The following is a 23753-nucleotide window of genomic DNA, read 5'->3' as shown; positions in this document are numbered from 1 at the left end:
TATCTTCGATCTCCTCTTGGGTGATAGATAAAATGCAATAAAATCTTTCTTTATAACCTGAACCTCTTCTTGGAGTCAAAACCCCTTTAGGCTGTGTTTAAAGCCTCTGGCTCTGATATTTATAGGTTTTACAGCTTGATTTAAAAAGTTTTCCAAAAGACTTTTCTTCCCTAACTGTTTGGACTCCCTTAATAGCATTTGTGTATTTCTCACAGAGAAGGACTTTACTGTGTTTTTTTTTTTTTTTTTTTTTTTTAAATCTCCATGCCTTCATGTCTCTTTGTCCCTTTGCTTGTGGAAGAGACTGATTTCCTGCTCTGTGACTAGAAGACATAGTGAGGGTCATTGTGTTCATCTCATGTCACGTACCCACAAATGTACTTTCAGAAGGAGTCTTAGGATTGATCTCTGATCACATTTAATCCTTTGTGCTAAGGAAGAGACATTCTCCTTCCCTTTAGACATTTTGCTACTTGGCTAGCTCTTCGCTATCTCATTTGGTGTCTTGGGCAGGCAGCCTGGAATGGTAGAGTGCTCTCTGTAGACCTAGACTTGGATTTAAATCCAAACTCAGCACTTAGAGGCTGTGTGACTTTTGGCCAGTCACTTAACTTCTCTGGGCCTCAGTTTTCTCACCTGTAACATTTAGAGAAGCGCACTTTATCCCACACAGCTTGGAATGCTTATAACATGCCTTAGTCAGTCCTCAGAGGGCAATAACCAAGAGCCCACCTGCCATAGTGCTAGGAAATCCAGGAGGCAAGTCCCCTTACAAGTCACCTCAGGGATCTCCCTTGAGGGAAGGAGTCCTGTCTAGCTTGGTATTGTCTCTGACAGACCAAGGTCTTATTTATGGCAGAGGAGGGCAGACTGGCATGTCACGTCCAAAGCAGCGGCTGGGCAGAGTCCCTGATTTACATAGTGAACATGGGCATCCGGGTGGAGCCCCGTCCTTGAGGTAGTGCTTGTTTTGGTGGTGGATGTCCCCATCTCCAGGACTACGGTCACTGAGGGTGGCTCCCACCCTGCAATTTAAAGCCCTTTCAAAGTCTTCATCCTGCCTCTTCACAGGGTACTGAGACGGCACGTCTTGAAGAGGATGACATGAAGATGGCACCCCGAAAAGGGGTGTGACTAAGGAATTGGGAGGTCCACTGGGGCTTTCTGGTCAAAGATGGGAGCTCTGTGACTTGTGCTGATGTTGCTGCCCCTGACGGTTAGGCCCGGATTTCGGGGAGGGAGGCAGCTCCTTTGTTCGGGTTGCTACCACAGATGCTGCGGCTGTTCTTTGAGATCTGGGCTCCATGGCCCAGGGTCACAGGCTCTGGAGGGGCCGTCAGACCTGCCAGGCCTGAACCTCACTGCTCAGCTCCCTTGATTTGCTCTGAGGTCACTTCCACAGCCACTGGGGCAGCTGCTGGCCGAAGATGAGCAGCTCTACCCTGACAACACTTTATTTGATGAAGCTCAAGTTAGCAGCCCTGAATGAGTGGACCCACTTATTCTGTACTGGCATCAGTGAAAGCTTCTTAGAGTTCAAGAAGCATCTGCTTTAAGGTGCTTTGCCTTCTTCACCTATAATGACAACTGTTTTGATAGAGAAAAAACATGCCCCAGTTCAGGTGGGATCTACTTCTGGCAGGAAGCCTGCTTCGCAGAGATTTTGTGAAACAGAGAGAAAGGGAAGAACCCAGCAGAATGCTTAGCACACTTAGGGTTGACAAACCATTCTGCTTTACCCAGTACTGAGGGGGGTTTCTTGGAGGCAGGGACGTTTAGTGCTCAAACCTGCAAAGTCCCAGGCAAACTGGGATGAGTTGGTCACTTTAGCAATACACGGTGGCCTCTGTGAGTGGGCGTAGCCATTATGTCTGTATGGGGGGAGGTGGCAGTTATTCTGACATCAACAATTATTTGGTTTCATAACCTACAGCTGCATTAAATATCCCATCCTATCCATACCTAGTTTTAAATTTTAATGGAGTCATACCCTTTTCCTTTTAAAGCATACATTTACAGCATAATTACACCAAAAATGTCACTTTAAAGAGAGAATGATTTTTTCACAAAATCATAATGGTATCTTCCATGTGACTCATGTCTTGATCTTTTCATCCTACTTCATTTATGTTCATCATAACTCCACAAAGGAGGCATTAGGCCATGCAAACTTTTATTAGAAAAGAGAAGATACAGAAGGGAAATTACTGCCTATGGAGTACTCATTTGGTCTTTATAGCAACCCTTTCTAGCAGGCATTATTATTACTGTTTTAGAGATATGGAAACTGAGGTTCAGAGAAATTAAGTAACTTATCCAAGGTCATACAGCTAATGAGATTGGAGCGAAGGTTCGAATCCAGATGTCTGACTCTAAGCTTTGTTTCCTTTGCTCTTACCCCTAATGCATACTGAGGACAGCAACTGAAGGCTTGCACCTGCTTCCCTACTGGATCTTTCTCTGTAAGGCTGGATTTGGAGCAATCTATTTATTTTCTCTAAATCTCAGTTTCTTCACTTAGAAAATGGTGATTGTAATTCTGACATTGTGGTATTACTGTAAGAATTAAAACTAATACCTAGAAGGTGGATTTATAGTGGATAATAAATGTTATCTCTTATTATTACCGTTTGTGAGCATATAGGTCTTATGTCCCAGTAGATCGACTTTTGTGATCTTTTATCATTTCATTCCAAGTGTCCACATTCTTCTCTGTACTCTTAGGAATGGTACCTTGTGAACAGTCAGAAAGACTCATGCTGTTTTCTCTTGTCATCTACTAGCAAGTGATGTGGTTTGTGATGAGTCTCCTTGGCAGAACATTCCAGATGATCTCGGTATTCTTGGTTAGCTGAAAACTCCAGATTATACTCCCATGAGTTCCTAGAATGGATGTCCCTGGGCCTAAAACCATTCTAGATGGTCAACTAGTGAAGGACTCTCACTATTTATTTCCTACAGTTTTGCAGTCACATACTCTACTGCTATCCTACATTTTTGAATGGTGAAACACTTTAAATCTAATTTTATCCCATAGTAAAAATTTCTCTTCTGGAGACTTCTTTTGATAACTTTTCAATGAGAATTTTTTGTAAAGCAGATTATTTTCTCATAAGGGACTCCAAGAAACCTGAGTCAATCATCTATGACATTTCTCTGAATGATTTGTACCAGATCAGATGAGAAATAGCATCTCTAAAGAAACCCCTTATTTCATCACTGCTTGGCGTTTCATTCACCTTACACTAAATTACCTTTTCCTGGGAACGAGAGACTTTTCGTTCCTTACCTGAAATGAAGTTCCATTTAAGATTCACGTGTATCGAGGTCCTGATGAGGGCTAGCTGCTGTTCCAGGTAGGGGGGTTCAGGATGCTCAAAGATGAATACATGTGGTCTCTTCCTTCTCACCCCTCACAGCCTGGTGAGGGTCATGGATCCAACTGGAGTGACAAGAACACATCAGACCCTTGGCATGTTTTAGCGGATGTATAAATGCACTGCCTGTGAAGCAAATGACATTTATTAAGTTCATTGTAAGAGCTTGTTATTTTATAGGCAAATTACAGTTCAAGCTTATAGTCCTGGTCTTAGGCAAATTATGTTCTTTTCTCATGTTAACTGATGAAGTTTCTCACCTGAGATTTCTGGCTACGTTACTGCAGTAACGGCTCTTGAGCTAGTTTTGCAGATATTTGGCATATAGGAGGAGCCTCTTTTGCTAAACACACAGATGGCCTTGCCATTTATTGATTAAAATTACATTTTAAGATAATATGCATTTAGATCGCTAGGTTTTGGCATATTTGCTTAAAAGTGTTAACTCATCATTTTATAGATGAGTCTTATGTGTTGGCAAATTGGCTTAGAAAGCAAATGTTCCGGGAACAGCTAAAGATGAACGTTAAAGTACAGTTGCTTTTTCTTGGTTTTTTTTTTTCCGATTTCCCATATGTCACTTTTGATCTTCTCCTGGGAGAGCTGTACTATTTATAATGCAGTTTGGAGATTACCAAGCATTTCTTCTTTCAAAATTACATTTTCCACGGTATACAGGAGTCAAAACTCGTTAAGAAAAAAGAAATCATACCTTTGTATTGTAATTTTTTTACATTGCTTGATCAAAGCCATTGTTATTTTCACCTTCACATCTATTGCAAATAACCTTTCCTTCTGTCTCCAGGATGTAAAGAGAGAGATCTTTGGGAATGTCCATCTAACAAACAATGTTTGAAGCACACAGTCATATGTGATGGGTTCCCAGACTGCCCTGATAACATGGATGAAAAAAATTGCTGTAAGTGCTTATTGTGAATGTGACATTTTATTTTAAACACTAATTACCTCTCATTTTGAATGTAAGTGAGAAATTTGAAAATATGTATCAAAAGCTTTTTGTATTTTCAGACCTTTTGATTAAAACTCCACTTGTAAAAATATATGCCAAGAATACAATCAAACGTGTAAAATATATGCATAATGATATTAGTCTAGCATGATTTATAACATAGAAGAGATTAAACCACCCCAAATATCCAAAACTAGGGGGAACATAAAATACAACCATAAAATGAAATAATGCAAACATTAAAAATTAAATTAGAAGGCTAATTTCTCATGGGTTCATTACATATCATTAGATGAATAAAACAAAGCATAAAGAATTATGTGTACTATTGTGCTGAGTTTTGAAAGTACATATAACCATATATAGAAAAAGATCAGAAGGACATAATAAAAAGTTTACAATTATAATCCCTGAATGGTGGAATTATTAAGTTTTTGTGCTTTTCTATCTTTTCTACATATTCTGAATGAATGGCCAGTAGTTTTAGAATCAGGAAAAAAATCTCCTAAGGTGCATTACCTACTAGTAACAGAAAGCCCAACTCAAACAGACTTACACAATGAAGACATTTTATTCTTTTATTATCCTATGTATTGCATTTGCCTTATATTATCATATAAAAAATCAAGTGTAGGGCCAGATGCAGGAGTTCAGCACCTCTTCTGGGATTCTTTACATTTGCTTGACCTCTGGCTGGCTCCTACCAGGGTCCAAAGATGGCTGCCAAGAGCACCTGGGGTGCCATGCTTCCCTGGTCATAGCCTCTAGGAAGGAGAGAGAATCTCACCCTCATCTCTGGAACATCACTTAGGGCTTCACTCAGATTGGCCAACTTTGAGCTGGGTCCCAGCTAGCAGTCAGCTATCTTTGTGTGGATTCCAAAAAACACCACCTAAACAGCTGAATTGCAAAAAGAAGCATCTTTAGGGAGAACCAATTAGAAAAAGATGCTGTTTCCTTCAGGCTAGGACACGTGGCCTGGACAGCAGGGTTTGGACAGGAACTACCTTGGAAAGCACAACCTACAAAACCATAGGCCAAGACCCTGATCTCGGATCCCATCTTTACTCCTAGACTAATAACTGTACTCAGAGAAAAAAAAAGTGTAGTCAGAAAAATGCCATGTCTTGCTTAAACGAATCAGTGTCTTGCCATGGAGCAGGGGCTGGTGTGCGGGCCTGAATAAATTCATGTTCCCTTAGAAAAGGAGGACACGGGGGATGGCGAAGGGGGTAGGATGAATTGGGAGGTTGGGATTGACATATATACACTACCATGTGTAAATTAGCTAGCTAGCGGGAACCCGCTGTAGAGCACAGGGAGATCAGCTCGGTGCTCTGTGGTGACCTGGATGGGGGCGGGTGGGGGGTGAGGGGTGGGAGGAAGGTCCAAGAGGGCGGGGATATAGGTATACACATAGCTGATTCACTCTGTTGTACAGCAGAAACTAACACAATATTGTAAAGCAACTATATACCCCAATAAAAAATAAATACATGTTTTCAAAGGGAGGAAGAAAAGTAATAGATGCTAGGTAGGCAATCAAGGAGTTTTACCATCGTTTTTAAAAAGCCAAGAGAGGATTAGTGTGTGACTCTGAGAGTCATTTAATACTAGAGATTTTTAAAAAATAAGATTACCCATAAATATGGACAGAGCTGGTTTTCATCCTATAGGGTGACCTCAGTCCACTCATGCCCAGCGCCCTGGTCCCACCACTTCAGATTTTAGCCCTATATTTCTGCTTCTCTGGGTACCACTTCTTCAGTCCTGTAGTTAGAACTAGAGAATCTCATCCCTTGGAGACAGTAGTTCTGTCTAAATGCTTGCTGTCTGTATGGATGGACCTCTCCGAAATGAGATTTTACCGGTTCTGCTCTTCGGTCTTGACACCTGTTCGGAGGCCTCGGTGACCACATCTTGTCTTCCTTAGATGCTCCTGCTGGCACACCGTGATGTGCCTGTTAGTGATAATCACATTCATTCCTAAAATGTTTGTCTCCTCACTTCTTGTTCCCTTGCCAGCATTTTGCCAAGACGATGAGCTAGAATGTGCCAACCACGAGTGTGTGTCACGTGACCGGTGGTGTGACGGCGAAGCCGACTGCATAGACAGTTCCGACGAATGGGACTGTGGTAAGCTGCTGGTTTCTGCCATCTGCTCTGTGCTCTGATGCCTGGCAGCCATTTAAGCTAAATGAATCCTAACTGGTTTCACAGGTCTTACTAACTAAGTTCATCTATTCTGCTTTACTACTATAAAAGCTGCCAGTGGTGATTTGTACATGTTATTTCCAACTCACAGAAATAACTCTTCCCCACAAGTTACTTCTCTGTTTGAAATGTCTGTCTTATATGTAAAGATATTTGCGTTCAAATTGTTTTGACGATATAACTTTTCATTTGAATATAATTTTTTAAAAACTCTTTATTATCACCCATAATAAATTAGCAATAGTCAGTCATTCTTGTATCATTGACACCTCCTGGAAGAGGATACTGAAGTGGTCTTCCATCTTCCCTGTATTCTCACTCCAGATCCAGATGAGACTTCTATCTACTCCCTTACATGGACAGGACTTAAAGGCATCTCTTACCAGTATCCCAATGTTGCAGTGTATAATCTTGAGTTTGGTTCATTCTATCGTCCCGCACTCATCCCACTTTCCATTCCCTTGGCTCTTATTTCAGTCCTTTGCATCATCTGGCCAAATCACGGTTATGATGTATATTGTCATTAATTGTGCAGTGTTTCCACAAACAATCTATGGTGTATGAAGTACAGAGGATGCTCTTTGATAAAAGAGGAATTAGTGCATATGCCAAATTAATCCAAAATTAACATCCCTCTCACACACTTGCGTTCTCACACGCTTTCTTGAAAGGAAATGATTTGAATGAAGTTACCACTAGCTCCTTCTAACTATGCAAGTCCTTGGGTAAACTCATGGGAATGGGACCTGCCTGTGGCCGTCTTGTAACTCATAATGAAAAGTTAAGAACTGCCTGTCTCTTTCACCAGAGCCTCTAGTTCTTGGAGGGCAGAGAACACATCTAATTCATTTTTCCATCCCCTGCCACACGGCAATCAGTGATTGGCACAGGGTAAGAACTTACCAAATGGTTCTTAGCTAAAAGAAATAAAAATGAATGTCTGCAAGTAAAGCAAAAGCATGTTCTCATTCGGTGTCATGAGAAGAAATGTTTTAAATTAAGGTTCCCCCCCTTTTTTCCCCTCAGTGACCCTCTCTGCAAATGTGAACTCCTCGTCATTCCTGACCGCTCACAGATCTGCCACGGAACACCACGTGTGTGCGGATGGCTGGCAGGAGACGTTGAGTCAGCTGGCCTGCAAGCAGATGGGTTTAGGGTAAGGTCAGTAGTTTGTAGCCCTGATGAATTTCTCAGATGGCTTCACGGAACTTGGCAATAATATCTTCCTTATGAATGCAGAGTGAGTTAGTTCTCTCAAACCTAGCCCTCCAAAGCATGGGAAATGGATCAGGTGAGAGGACTGTATTTGATTACAGGCACCTGCTCTCAAGAGTGCGGGTTTCTGAAAACCTCCTTTGCTAAAGCCTCTAAAAGTAAATGAAGTCATTGTATTTTAAGGACTTCTGAAATGAAATGCTTTTATTACTTATAAAAGCATTAAGATGGTTTCCTCTGAGGAAACTGGATGGGAAAATCTTGAGATTTCCCGCCCCCCAAGAGGTTATTGAAAATTCCTTTTTAAGCAACACAAATCTTTTTAGTAAGTTGAGAAATGGAACTTGAACTTGCTGGTATTTCAATTTACCCTGTGTGATGTAGGCAATGTAAATTAAGAAAGAGTTCACCATTTTTGCTTCTTACAATGAAAAGCCACTCACTCTGGCTTTGATACAAACACACTGAAATCAATACTTTTAAAGTTGGATTCTTGGGGCAGGGTTTTCTTTTCTAGTTCTGTTGGGGTTGGAAAACAATCATTGAAAGGTCTTAGAATATATATATGTGAGTGTGTGTGTGTTTATACATATAAACACAAACATACACATATATTTTTTTCTTTTACCAATGATGGATGTGAGATTTGGGGGAATTATAGAAATGATGGAAATGAAAGATAAAGGATTTATAAAATTCTAGAATAAAAAGTTGAGTAAATGTCACTTCCCAGGATTCCACTGAGCAAACTTGAAATAATTTTACAGTAATGAGCCATCCAATTATGGGATAGCAAACGGCAGCACATTTTTGTTATCCCAGTTTGAAGAATTACGTAAATACCGGCCTCTTCAGCCCATTTTTCCCATGTAAAGTCCCACATCTTTGGAAAATTGAGGAACTGATGATATAAGAGAGTTTTAAACTTTGCCAGAGTGGAAAAATTATATTTGCCAAGATCGGTTAAATTATACTTTATTTTCACCACTTCCTTATTGTGTTTAAATGAAAGGGGATATGACTGTGATCAGAGATAAATTAAAAGCTTATTGAAGGAGCTTTGCTTTCCTCTCACCAGACACAAGGTTATTTCTTTTTTTTTTTTGCATCTCACTCTATTTTTTAAATTTATTATATATTTTTTAACATCTTTATTGGACTATAATTGCTTTACAATGGTGTGTTAGTTTCTGCTTTATAACAAAGTGAATCAGCTATACATATACAGATATCCCCATATCTCCTCCCTCTTGCGTCTCCCTCCCTCCCACCCTCCCTGTCCCACCCCTCTAGGTGGACACAAAGCACCGAGCTGATCTCCCTGTGCTATGCGGCTGCTTCCCACTAGCTATCTATCTTACGTTTGGTAGTGTACATATGTCCATGCCACTCTCGCACTTCGTCCCAGCTTACCCTTCCCCCTCCCTGTGTTCCCCTCCTCAAGTCCATTCTCTACGTCTGCATCTTTATTCCTGTCCTGCCCCTAGGTTCATCAGAACCAATTTTTTTTTTAGATTCCATATATATATGTTAGCATAAGGTATTTGTTTTTCTCTTTCTGACTTACTTCACTCTGTATGACAGTCTCTAGGTACATCCACCTCACTACAAATAACTAATCTTATTTCTTTTTATGGCTGAATAATATTACATTGTATATATGTGCCACATCTTCTTTATCCATTCATCTGTCGATGGACACTTAGGTTGCTTCCACGTCCCGGCTATTGTAAATAGGGCTGCAATGAACACTGTGGTACATGACTCTTTTTGAATTATGGTTTTCTCAGGGTATATGCCCAGTAGTGGGATTGCTGGGTCGTATGGTAGTTCTATTTGTAGTTTTTTAAGGAACCTCCATACTGTTCTCCATAGTGGCTGTATCAATTTACATTCCCAACAAGGTTATTTCTTAATAAGAAAACTTGATTATGTAATGGCAGATAACTCCACTGAGAGTTCTGAAGGAGCATCGGAACTGCAAAGATTTTATAACCAGAAAATTCTTTTGACAAGCCACCTTGTTCTGTTGCAAATGGAATGGATCATGTTTAAAATATTCTACTTTTTAATTCTTCTAATTTTTTGAATATTGGACTTAAATTTTTTATTGTGGTAAAATGCATGACATAAAACTCACCATTTTAACTATTTTAAAGTGTACAATTCAGTGGCATTTAGTATATTCATAATGTTGTGCAACCATCACCATTATCTGACTTAGTTCACTAAGCATAATGTTTTCATGCATCCATGTATCAGTACTTTACTTCTGCTTATGGCTGAATAATATTCCATTGTGTGGATACACCATATTTTTAAATTTATTCATCCATTGATGAATTCCTCCATTTCAGTGGTCTCTACCTTTGGCTACTGTGTGCATATTGGATTTTAAAAAAAATCTCTTTGCTCCATTTCCTTAACATAGTGGGAAAATGTCATTGCAATATCTTAGATATTTAAAATCTAAGATAGATGTTTAGATTTTTTAAAACTGACTTTATTTCATAGGAGGGCTAGGAAAATTTGAGAAAGCAGCATGGTTGGAAAACCATAACTGTTATTTGATCGAGTTAATGGGTAAGAAGTGATTCACCTTCTAAGTAAATGAGTACAAAAGGTAACCTTAGTGTTTTTGTACTTTTGGATTGCCTGCAAGTTTACTCTTCAGTTTATGTGGGTGGCTCATGAATTGACAGAAATCTGGAGAGCCAGGCTGGGGCAGGAACACAGAAAATGGGCTAGACGAGGCCAAATTCCTGCTGTGGCAATGGGATGCTTAGGAAGCTGCTGTCACCACTGTCCCTGGAGACCAGCTGCTATGCTGCAGACTCACAGTTCTGCCACTGGTGCTTCAAAGTAACTCTAAGTAACCCTGCACCTTTGAGTCATTTCTTCCACATTCAAAGTCCCTAATAGGAGGGTCTGTTTGGCCATGGCTAGACATTGACCTACACTCCAGCTGCCAGAGGGAGGGGAGACGGATGAGTTGTCCTCTTTTAGCTTCTGGAGTGGAGTATCCACTCCATGGGCCTGCCTTGATGCTGTCAAACATACTCTGCATCCAAAACTTGAAGTTTAAAAAAAAACCCCAACTAATTCTATTCAGTATCTTCCTCCTTGTTTTTTGAGCATCAGCTTGTGGGTCTTGTACAGGAGTAGGCACTGTGTGGAGGATGCACAGGTGAATAACATCATCAAAGAGCTTATAACATGGTGGGGAAGACATATTATCTTGCTTGATACTATAATATAAATTCATTAAATCATTCATTCAGTAAACATTTAAGAGAAAAGCACTGTGGTATAGTATCCAAAACGAACATACCTTAACTCCAAATAGATCACTCAGCTACTTCAGAGGGTATATTTTGGAGCTAGTTTGTTTTAAATGCAGATCTACACCAAATTACGTGTTTTGCAGGGATTTTACTGAGATGCTTTCACGATAGAAGCAGTTGATTAAAAACACCTGCACTTAGAGTTTTTCAGACCTAAATCATGCTTTCCATGTCTAACAGCAGAAATGCTAGGCTCTCAACTAAGTGCTTGTCCAAATGAGAGGATTCAGAGTTCTTTTCTGAATCTGAAAACATTTTACTCCCATCTGCAGGTATCTCTAGAGTTCACCCCAGCTGGAAATATGATGACTATTTGATTAGACAGGGGTATAAATCAAGCCCCTAAATTCTCATGACAGTATATTGACTTTGCTACCTGCGTGTCCAGTATCAGAAACATATGGACATGTATTTAATCAACAGTACAAATCAGAATTTAGACTGCCCTCTAATACTTGCCAAATGCTCAGTTGAGACATCTGGTATTTGAGGAAGTTGGTCTAAGGGAATGTGATTCTCTGTGTCTCTTGGCCTCATAAGCTTATCTCTATAAACGTTAGATCATCTGAAAATAGGCTGTACTATTTTGGCAAAAATTCCTTTGTAGAGTAAGTTGCAATTTTATTTTATGTCCTAATCTTTTAGAGTTTGTCAACAGAAGAAACATCCTTCCAAAGAATGTTTCTGTGTCTTGGGCAAAACCGCAAAGACAGTATCTATTATATTACCTAATAGTCCCTGATATAAGGATTTACATTGTAATTTTTCCTAACATGTACTCCCAGGACAAAGTTTCTAACTTCACATTTCATTTGTCATGTAAGAACTATTTAATCCAGGATGGTTTCCTTATTGATTGACTTCCATGATGCTTGGAGACAGATTCAGTCCTCTGTAGTAGTCAGTCTAGCCCATGAAGTTGTTTTTTAAAACAACTAGTTTTAAAAAACAACTTGTAGTTGTTTTTTTTTAAATTAAGATATAATTCAGATACCATAAAATTCACTGTTTAAAAGTGTACAATTCAGTTGTTTTTAGTATGGTCACAAAATAGTTGTAATCATCATCACTGTCTAATTCCAGAACATTTTCATCACTCAAAAAAGAAACCCTATACTCATTAGCAGTCACTCTCCATTTCTCCTTCCCTTCAGCCCTTAAAAAATACTAATTTACTTTCTGTCTCTATAGATTTGCCTATTGTGCACATTTCACATATAGAATCATGCAAAATATTTTTTGTCTGAATTCTTTCACTTAGTAAAATGCTTTTAAGGTTCATCCATGTTGTACTATGTATCAGTACGCCATTCCTGTTTATGGCTGAATAATTTTCTGTTGTTAGATAGAGCCACATTTTGATTATCCATTCATCATTTGATGGCCATTTTGGTTGTTTCCACTTTTTAGCTCTTATGAATAATGCTGCTATGAACATTCATGTACAGGTTTTTGTGTGAACATGTGTTTTCATTTCTCTTGGTTGTATACTTAAGACTAGAATTACTGGGTCAAGTGGTAACTCTATGTTTAACTTTTTGAATGACTGCTAAACTGTTTTCCAAAGAGGCCACACCACTTTATACTCTACCAGCAATGCATGAGAGTTCCAATTTCTCCATCTCCTCACCAACACTTGTTCATATTTTTGGTGGTCTGCATTCAATGTATTCAAAAATGATATTGTTCATTTTTTGATCTGGGTGACCAAGAGAGGGAATATATAGAGAGAAGATAAGAAGATCAAGGACTGAGCCCTAACATTAAGGGGATCAGAGAAGAGAAGCAGCAAGCCAAAGGAGATGAAAAAGAACAACTAGTGCAGTAGGAGTATGTGGTATCCTGAAAGACAATTGAAGAAAGCATATAAAGGAAGAAGTGAGGGTCAGTTCTATCAAATGCTGCTGAGAAGTAAAATGAGGACTAAAAATGATTTAGTTTCAGCAACGTGCATGTCATTGATGTGAGCAGTTTCAGTAGAGTGAGGGGGCAAACACCTAAGAGATAGTAGGAAGAGAGAAAAGACAGTAAGTGTAGAACTCTTTGGGGAAATTTTGCCAAAAAGAGAAGCAAAGAAGGATGAGCAGTGACTGGTGAAGGAAATAGGGCTAGGAGATCTTTGGTCCCTCCATTTCCCTAAAAGCTCTCACTATCCCATGACTGAATTTCTAATAGAGCCCTACCTGCTGTAATACGAACATCATGTTCGATTGCTATAGACTGAGTGTTCATGTCCCCCCAAAATTCATATGTGAAATCCTAACCCCCCAGTGTGAAGGTATTAAGCAGCGGGGCCTTTAAGAGGTGATTGGGATGTGAGAATGGAGCCCTCAAGAATGGGATTAGTAACTTATACAAGAGACCACACACAGAGTTTCCTCTCACCTTTCATCATGTGATGACATAGCAAGAAGATAGCTGTCTGTGACTGAGGAAACGGGCCTTCACCAGACACCAAATCTACTATTACCTTGACCTTGGACTTCCAACCTCTGGAACTATGGGAAATAAGTCCCTGTTGTTTATAAGCCACCCAGTCTATGGTGATTTGTTATAGAGGCCTGAATGGACTAAGGCAGAAATAAATCATTTTCTGTCAAAGGTCTTTTTTCATTTGACATTTTTTTTTAACCAAATAAGTTTCCCAACTGGCAGGCCCACCGTAAACTAGCTCATCTTTCTTCAACTTCATATCCTTGTACGTTCTCCTCTCTTTCTGTAATGTCTGGTCTTTTATCTGTGCCCTGTAGACACATTCCTTCCTGCTTCTGCCTCTGTGTCCATAGATGCATTGTTTTTACATTCCCTATCCAAATTCTTCAGGGCCTCACTCAAGGCTCATGACTTCTGCGAAGACTTTCTCATCTCCTTGACCTCTTTTGCCCCTGAATTTCCTGTGGCACTTAAAAATCAGTACTACACAATATTCCTCTTAATTCTACAATGCTGTGTATCATTTGTATATTTTTTGATTCTTCATTTATTTCCCAGAATAGGTTACATAGAATAATAATGGCCAACCTTAATTATGTGCCAAGCTGTTCTGAGTACTTGATTAAGTATTATCTCAGTTTATCCACATTGTAATCCTATAAGACAAGTAGTATTGTTATTTCTACTTTATGTACGAGGAAACTGAGGATTAGAGAGGCCAAGGAACTTAGCTAAGTCACAGAAAAATACAGAGCTAGGATGTAAGTCCAAGCAAGTGGAAGAGATCTCTTGGAGACTAGGAGTAGATCCCCTATGGCACCCAGTTCTTCAGGAAAAATGCCATGACTGATGTGACCAAACAGCTTCTTAAATGTAAACCCCATTTAGTATTGCTTTATATAGGTGTTTTGTGGCAGATCTTAATATCACCTTGTGATCTTATTGTTGTAGGATTTTTAAGTGGATAGCAGTGAGGAGGTGGTGGTGGTGGAAATTCATCATGCAGGCCCATGATCTAAGTGTTTTTCATTTTTTGAAAAGTCATATAGTAATCAGTACATGCTTGTCGTATTCTAAGTAGACGTCAGCTGAAGCAAATCCACGAAGTGTTATTTTCTTTCACATGCAGCTTCATAGCTTCTCTGGCAGACATGTGGTTTGGGCATGGGAAATTAATTTCTTAACACATTCCCAAGAAGCTGCTAGTTAAATGAGTGCCTGGATGAGAAGAAAATCATAAAGTCCAATGTCTGAGTGTAGAATTCTCTGGAACATGCTGTTCTGAGGTAAGAAAGAAGAAGAATTTTCCTGAAAAAGTGCTATATCCTAAAGGAAGAGGAAATATTTTTTAAGGTCTTCCATGAGACCACTAGGTATGAGGCTTTCATAAGCAAGAGAAAGGTGAGTCTACCAGTGGTCCTAAGAGCATTTCCACATGATCACTACCAGCAAGCTCTGCCAAGAATTTGGATCATTTGTTAGCAAACTGAATCTCAAACTGTGTCAGTTGGGTTAATGAATAATTTATGAAAGTAAATGGAAACTTCTCAGTGGGGTAGGGAAATTCACCGTTATTAAACTGGAATAAAACTATGCTAGATCCTGGATTAAGCACATTTTTTTAACTTTCTTACATTCCATTTTGTGATAAAAAATGTTCACCATTAAAAAATAGATTCACATCAGGATTTATAAAATCAAAGATGGTTTCCATGAGTTCTCCAGAATTGTCAAAACACACCTTTCCACCAAAAATATTGAGGCTAATTGTGAGCAAGAAGGTCCTGGAATGGGGAAGACTCAATCTCTGTAAAGTCTTTGGGGGCATCAGATTCTCTAGTCATCATAGTGCATTGCCATTGGCGGGAATATGAATGGGTCCTAGGTAAGTAAGAACATGATTTACAACTTGAGAATCCATCAGAAATTAACCAGAAAGACCTGTGTTATTTCTGTTAGTAGTCCTTATATAGCAGCATCTCCCTTTTGGAACTACGCCAGAGACTCCTGGTGATGACTTAACTTCTTCATGTTTTCCTTGAAACCTACTGCAATTTAGCGTGCTTTTTACCCCCAAGACAGGACTGATAGTAATGATATTATCTAAATGCCAACTCCACTGGTCTTTTCATTTTATTTTTACAGTTTGGAATCAAAATCCAATTTCTTACTCTGGCCTATAAAGCATAATCTGGCCCCTGCCTCACTCTCTGACCCCATCTCCTAGCACTCTCCACTTGTCCGCTAAATGTTAGACACATTGACCTTATTACTGATATTCCAGTGCTGTAAACTCATTCCCATCTCGGGAGCTTTGGCTTCACAGTTCCTTTTGTTTGGAAGGCTGATTCTAGACCCTAACAGGTTCACCTCCATCTCATCATTCGTGTCTCTAAGCCTGTATATCAACTATTTACAAAGGTCTTCCTTGACAACCCTAGTTGGAGCAGCTTTCACACTCACCAAGGTACTCTCTATTTGCTTACTCTGTCTTCAAAGCACTTACTGGTATCAGAAATTATTTTTTCACATGTTTGTAATTTGTTCCTCTCACTAAAACTCCTTTAGGGAGGGACTCCATCTGATATAACACCAGTGTGTTGTCTCCATTTCCATTCCGGCTTATTAACCTTATTAATCATCAGTTTTAACCCTTGTCCATCTGACTGTGTCATTTGTTTAAATTCTGCCAGGGTGATATTCCTTTGGCAATGAGTAAACTGAGTTCACTGAACACTCACTAATTAACCCATTGTGTCATTCATGAACATAAGTCTAATATCTACCCAATCTTGTACTCTTCCTACATCTTCCAAAAGATAACAGAAGAACATGTAGATCTTGACTCTGAGGCATAATAATCTTTTGAACTAAAAAATTTCAAGTAAAGTCACTTGTAGCAGACATTTATTGTGTTGCTTCTCTGACTCCCTCCTTTTCCTTTGGGACCTGCATCCCTTCATTTTGGGACTTGCTTCACTTCCCATTCTATCCTTGGGATCCAAAAGGGGGCTGCCATCATTGTACATGACCCACTTTTCTTGGCCTCAGTGATTGGTAGAGGGGTACGTAATACCTCACCCAAGCTGGACTAATTAAAAGACCTCACTCCTGGGCTACAGTGACTGGTTTTGTGATACTTAAAGTTTTTCAATAAGATTTGTTTTAAGTGGACTGGGGAGAGAAGACGTCTTTCCTTTTTGGTCACAAAGATGAAGGATTTGAGTTTAGAGCTGCAGACAGCCTGTCCCCTGGCTTGTGGAAAAGTCACTTGGAGGTCATTAAAGCCACCCTCCCACCTCGTCCTCCTCCCTCCCACTGAAGGAAGTGGAGATGAGAGATGGAGAGTTGTGAAGGTGCCTGGTCCCCAAGCACCAGCCATCCTGAAGACCATCCACATCCCTTTAGTGACTGATTACATTTCTTCTTTTTGATATTCAGATATTCGGGCACTATTTTAGGTACTAAAATGATAGTTTTTGTTGTTGTTGGTGGTGTAATACTGTTAACTGAATATTTTTTAAAGCCCTGAAGTTTGAATTATTTTATTTTGTAATGTACCCAGAGAGTCATATTTTGCCTTAAAAGTTTGAATTGAATAAAGGTGCACTTTCTCTATGCCTATAATATCAAGATGAGGAAGAAAAGAGCAACGGACGAAGCAAAGCTTCTATTAGAAAAATAAATTCTACCTTGGTTCCAAGATTTTCTGAACTAGTGGAATAAAAAATGGCATATTGTAATTGAAACTGGTAATCTTTAGTTTTACACTGATGAGCTAAAAGAAGGTAAAGACAAACAGGAAACATTTTCTAAACAACTAAGTAAGTTTCTTTCAAGACAATGTTGTCTCTGTCTCTTAAAAATTAAAAAAAAAAACATGTCCCCAAAGTTTTCCTCCAAGTTATCAAAAAAGAAATGGGATCTTTTTTTGAAGATAAAATAGCCAGAAGGAAATACTTGGACTACTGTAGATTCTGAAAGAGGTATATACTTATTACTCAAAAATATACTTACAACCTAACACCATTTATTGAGTTTGTTTTATAATATAAGATTGAAATCCTGTAAATGATCAAATGACATTTTAATTTTATGATTGATTAATTTTTTTATATCTTTAATGAAATGTTTATTTTAAATAGTGCTTTATTAGTTTTATTTTCTAATTTATATGAGAATGAGAATATGTATTTAATAGCTATAGTTTTCAATTTATTGTATGTTAGAAATGGATTATGTCATTGATTTTTTAATGAAATATGAATAGTCTATAATTTAATTTTATAATCTATAACTTCTCTTTTCTTTGAGATAGTTTTTGTCACTTGTACCTGTAAATCATGGTCTAATACAGTTATTATACTCCACCTTTGAGGTAGATAAATGAATAAAATTATATATTTTCAGTTAAGATTACAATTAAAAAGTATTTTTAAATACTTATTTTACTGGAAAAATAAACTCAGACATTATGCTCTTCTTTGAAACATTTCTGTTGACGGGAGTTTTGCTGTATAAAGTGTAAGCTGAGCTATCTAACCAGACAAACGATTCCATGGTCATGTTCACTTGTGTTTGTTTGCAACCTATGATGCCTTTCTGTCAATATTTCTAGGTCTTCCTTCTACCTGGCAAAATAATTTAACTAGCTTTTAATATTAACATGTCTAAACTATAGGAACCAGAGACAATAACGTGACAGGGTTTAAGATAAGATTTTTGAAATCAGATACGAAATGTTTAACAGAAAGGTTCCAAGTTCTGAGGAGGATATTTAGAATTGCAAATAATGTATCCACTACACAAGGCATTTGTATTCCAAGACTAACCATCAGTACTGAGGTTGAGGACTCATGACTTTCCCAAGCAATAGATGCCATAGAACAGACCTGGTCCTTCCACTGGAATGTGTGGCATATCTAGGTAAGTCCTGCACTACTGTCTTGCTGACAAAAGTAAAGAAGCCCTTTGCTTTGTGGTATTTGTGCTTTCATTTTTTAGGTAAGCAGCCCCCACGTAATTATAATACAAGCATGAAATGCCTCGTTACTCAACACCAAGTGACCTGAGAGTGAGATAAGAATAAGCCAAGTTGTCTAGAGATCTGATTGTTCACCTAAGCCTTAAAATATAGACTTCCAGGCTTTCCTGGTGGCGCAATGGTTGCGAGTCCGCCTGCCGATGCAGGGGACACGGGTTCGTGCCCCAGTCCAGGAAGAGCCCACATGCTGCAGAGCAGCTGGGCCCGTGAGCCATGGCCGCTGAGCCTGCGCGTCCGGAGCCTGTGCTCCGCAACAGGAGAGGCCACAGTAGTGAGAGGCCCACGTACCGCCAAAAAAAAAAAAAAAAAAAAAAAAGTAGACTTCCTTTCAAAATATCAGGGTGTTTCAGAATTCTAGATATGTTCTATTTTCTCATTTCAGTGGGTATGGGGGAATTATACATTTTTTGTATGTGTCTTACGGCCACACATTTCAAGAAGCAGATTTGAGCGAAATTCTCTTGCTTCTTTGTGCAGTACTGCTTTTAGACCCAGAGCAGAGGGGCCTTGCCCTGGACCCCAGAACTCAACCAGCAGTGTCTTTGCCCTGAGGGGACTTTAGGAAATGTCTGTAGACCTTTTTGATTGTCAGTCCAGAAGTGGTGTGGTGATACTAGTATTTTGTGTATGGAAGCCAGGTGTGATGCTGAATATCCTACAGTGCCCAGGACAGCCCCGCATAGCAAATAATTATCTGGCATAAAATGTCAGTAGTGCCAAAGGTGAGAAACCCTGATTTAGAGGGACCACTCTGGTCTTTCTTCTTAGCTGTGCCTCACCTCATGGGGCAAAGAATCTGCCCACCAGAGGTATGCCCACCTGGAGCCCGGTGAACTGTTTTCAAAGTGTGGTCCCAGACCACATCATCTGTATCACCTGACATCTTGTTAGATAGGCAAATTGAGGGCCCCATCTCAGACTTATCAGACCTGGAAACCTGGGTATGGGGCCAACAATCTTTGTTGTAACCGGTCCTCCAGTTGATTCTAATGAATGCTAAGGTTTGAAAACCACTGTTCCAAGGAGTCCAAGAATTCTATATTTGAACCTAAAAGATATGTTGATCCAGATGGGAAGATAGAATATGTTTTCTTTAACAGCTTGTTAACTTGATTTGTAATATCTAAATATGTAGACATATAGTATATGGGCCTCCATTTATACTCTCACTCTGGGCCCCTCAAATGTTTGTGATGGGTCTATGTCTTAGTTTTCTCGCACTGTCAAAAGAGGGCATTGGAGTAGATTGTTGCTTACATTTCCTTCTCTGTATATGACTTCATAGCTGCTCTAGAAGCATTTGGGTCTGACTGCATTCCCTGCTCAGACTCCCTTAGGATACAGTGACTTTGATGCTTCTTCACTAGCAAGATGCTTTTTTACTCTTTTGCTCTCTACTCAGCAGGATTTGTCTGTTGATATAATATGGAAAAAGATAAGTCAAATGCATCACCAACTGTTAAACAAAATTTGAGCAGTTAAGTTCCAGATACGTTTTAATAGCATGACTTACATTATGTACATAGTTATAAATATTTAAAAGTAGAGACAAAACTACTCTTGATAAGTTTGTAAATTGACATTACTCTTTGAAGGGAAAATTCATAAAAAATTTACATTTTGATTCAATAATTTTATTTCTAGGAATTTATTCTCAAGTCACATGTGTGCATGTAAGCAAAGGTGAATGGTTAAGAGTGTTAACTGCTGCTTTTTTGTTATAGCCAGAAATTGGAAACAGCCTCAATAGTGGATTGGTAAAGTAAATGTACATCCATATAATGGAACACTTTGCAGCTATGGAGAGAACATGGTGTGTGCCCTTAATAGAAGAGAGCTGCATAGTGTTCATAGTGTTAGAAGTGGTACTCTGATGTCAGACCAAAGGGACTCAATACCAGAGCTGTGTGACCTTGGGAAAATTACTTATTCTCGCTTTGCCTCAATTTTTTCATCTCCAAAATGGGGAATAATAATAAAGCGTACTTCACAAAGTGGTTGAGAGGATTAAATAATATAAAACAAGTTACTAATCTTTTAGTGCTTGCCCTACAGAAAATAGTTATTAGTTAATAATAATAATATCATTGTTATTATTATCTAGCTATTATTATGCAAAAACTTCCAAGATAAATCATTAAATGAAAACATCATCACACAGAACAATGTGTATAGACTAAAACAAGAGGGATGTATGTACGAGGACTATAGAAAAAGCTTGGCAAGAATACTCAAATGCTATTTACAGTGATGGTTTTTACACATGTTGGATGGGAAGGATATTTTTTCATTGTATAATGTTTGGGTTTTTTCCATGTATAAGTATTACTTTCATGATTTTAAAAATTATTTAAAGAAAAAAATAAAAGATGAAATCACACAGATGCTCAGATTCTGTATAATGGCAGAAGCCAACATATGGATTCACTGATATTTTTTTAATGGGCCATAGGATGACATTTCTAGGGCTGAAAGATTTATTTTTGTGCATGAGAAGCATGCTAGGGTTTAAGAATTTCATGGGAAACTAACTTTTGTAATGATACTCCCTTCTTGTTGATGATGAATTTCTTAGATTTTCCGCTTGGTGTAACTGAGAGATTCAGGCTAAATTGCCTTTCTTGTTGGAGGTTAATGAACGAAATGCAAAAACATCCCTTGAGGTGACTGAAGGGAACTCTCGAGTTGAAAGACTGAAGCGTCCTTTGCAATGATTTTCCTATCTAGCATCAGTGCAAATCCTGTGCTGACTTGTCCCCATGCAAGTCCCTGTTGTCCTGTGAATATCTGCCTAAAGAATGATTTCATTAAATAACAAATCTGAAGCCGATATTCCTTTGGCTTTTTGCGAGTAAAATGCCTGGATTTAGGAGGCCACAGATTGTTCTGTTGCAGAAAGGAATTCTCAGGATGAGGGTATCAAGAGAAACACCATGAGTGGTGTGTGTGGCCTCTGATTTTTGTATTTTCCATCCCACTGTGCCTCTGCATACAGCACTTCTGGGATTACTGAAAAGCCAGAGCCTCATTTTGGTGAAGGAAAGAATTCTCATTTTGCAGTAGGTTTTGTGACATCTTCAAACATAAAACAGTTCATTCAAGTTTCTAAAATTAAAGCTTGTGCGATGCTTCTTAAAGCATGGGCAGGGTTTATGCCATTTGTTTTTAAATCAAATGATTAGAATTCATCCATGATTAAGGACTCTGTTTTGTTTTTAATCTTTGGTTCTTATTCTATCCTCAGGTCTTCTCTTTAGAGGGTATTATTCTTTATAAAATAACTGGATTTGGGGAGGGTTTTGTTTCTTTCATTTTCTATTCTGTAATGACAGTAGTTTTAAAATAATCGATAACCAGGGGAAGTGATAACTTTTCTTTCAATGCCACTGAACCGAACTTTTCTTCCCTACCTGTGCCCCCCCTTTTTATAAAATATTGGCATTCCATTATCAAAAAAAGAGTGTCACTAGGCTCACAGACTTGATGCTACTACAACTTCAAGATTTCCAGGTTCATTTGAATCCTCAGCACTGCTTGCCGTGCTTTTTAAGTTATCTTTGATGTGTTTCTCCAAATACTTCCACCAGGGAACAATTTCATATACACGCCACTTCCCTCACCGTCATGCACCCCTGCCACCACCACCCCACCTTCATTCGAGGAGCCCCCCTCGTACTTGAAAAGAAAAGACTATCAGATTGTCTGATTTGAATTCTCTTGATGAATTCTCTTGAATTCTCTCCCCATCTCCAAATCCAACTAAGTACCTGCTTCCTTCTCTCCTACTTCCATGTTCAGAAGGAGCCCTCATTCCTCCTCTAAAATGAATTCCTCTACCTCTTCTACCCTTAATAGCATCAGGTGATAAAAATCCAAAAGATTTTCTTCAAATATGGATTGCCCAAGTGAACCAATTATTTCATGAGGAATAGGATATTTTACACAAAAACGCAAACACTTTTGAAACCTAAGGTTTTAAATCTTGGGTACATCTTGGGTACAAGCGTATTTATTTGATGATTGAATGAGACACTGACAGGAAAGTACTGGTGGAGTTTGAGTGAGAATATAGGTAAACAGCAAAATGATGTTGTCTAACTCCTGTCTCTACTTTCTAGAGACCTTCCGAATTGTTAGCACATAAAGATTCTGCAGTATGTTGAAAAAATTCCACTTACAATTTTATACTGTCTGAACAGACACTAAATGGCCATTGATTCTCTTTACTTATTATTTATTTTAAGGTCTTGCTTTATTGCAGGAATGCATTGGGCAAGAAAAGTGAAGGAAAAATTACTCAAGGCAGATAAATTTTATTTTACTTTTGATCCCTGCCTAAAGTTACTCTTGTTTTTTAGGTATTGGAACTTTTACATCGTATATGTTAGAATTCCAACACCTCACAAAGTTCAAATACATGTCAGCAGAGAGAATGATGAAAATAGCTGTAACAGTGTGGATCTTTATTGCTTCAGGATACTTTTAGTAACTTCCTCTCTTGCTGATCACATTCCATGCCAAACTTCTTCGAATACTAATCCCCCTCTTGAAATATTGGCTGATAATTTAATGCTTCTTTTTATAAGAGAGTAAGTGCTAAATAATGATATTGCCTGGTCAAAGATCATTGTACTTTGAATATTTATCTGGTATTTGCCCTTCTATCAGAGAACCATCTGTGACCAAACTGATACAGCAACAGGAGCAAGACCAGCAGTGGCTGACATTGCACTCCGACTGGGAAAGCCTTAATGGGACCACTTTGCATGAACTACTGGTAAAAGGGTAAGACACCCATCACTAGAGCTGTGTAGAGTGGATTATTGAACAAACATCTATCATCAGGACCCTTCTTCTATTTCTAGTTGAAGATAATCCACATTTGTCACATCAAAAAAGAGCTTCCATAGAATGGCTATGGGCCTTTATAGTTCAACATCATTTGGCTTTTTTTCTTCTTTGTAGACATAGATCTTTTTCTCTTGGCTAATTACATTTTTCTTTAATGATGATTGCAGAAACTATCAAGGTTAAGGAGGAGGAACTTGGGTTCTAATCTTGGAGTTTTTTTCACATACTATTAAAAATAAGTTCTTAATATCTACACTTTCTACAGATGTTACATGGGACTAGTTAACAGAAGAAATTGAAATAAT

General features: G+C 38.6%; 1 protein-coding gene across 5 annotated transcripts in view; it reads left to right on the top strand.

Annotated features, from left to right (window-relative positions):
- CORIN (corin, serine peptidase) overlaps window positions 1-23753 on the top strand; it is a 278076-nt gene that overhangs the window by 214831 nt on the left and 39492 nt on the right. For 3 of the 5 annotated variants that reach the window (XM_067036047.1, XM_059067269.2, XM_067036046.1), the window contains exons 14-17: window positions 4183-4296; window positions 6373-6483; window positions 7588-7717; window positions 23266-23382. In XM_067036047.1, the coding sequence (XP_066892148.1) occupies window positions 4183-4296; window positions 6373-6483; window positions 7588-7717; window positions 23266-23382 (472 nt within the window). The remainder of the gene's footprint in view (window positions 1-4182; window positions 4297-6372; window positions 6484-7587; window positions 7718-23265; window positions 23383-23753) is intronic. The other 2 variants (XM_067036048.1, XM_067036049.1) reach the window with 1 other exon arrangement.

Source organism: Kogia breviceps, chromosome 6 (assembly GCF_026419965.1).
Source record: "Kogia breviceps isolate mKogBre1 chromosome 6, mKogBre1 haplotype 1, whole genome shotgun sequence".
In the NCBI taxonomy this organism is placed as follows: Eukaryota; Metazoa; Chordata; class Mammalia; order Artiodactyla; family Physeteridae; genus Kogia; species Kogia breviceps.
The sequence above is the reverse complement of the archived record's forward strand: the minus strand, read 5'-3'. Positions and strand labels throughout refer to the sequence as shown.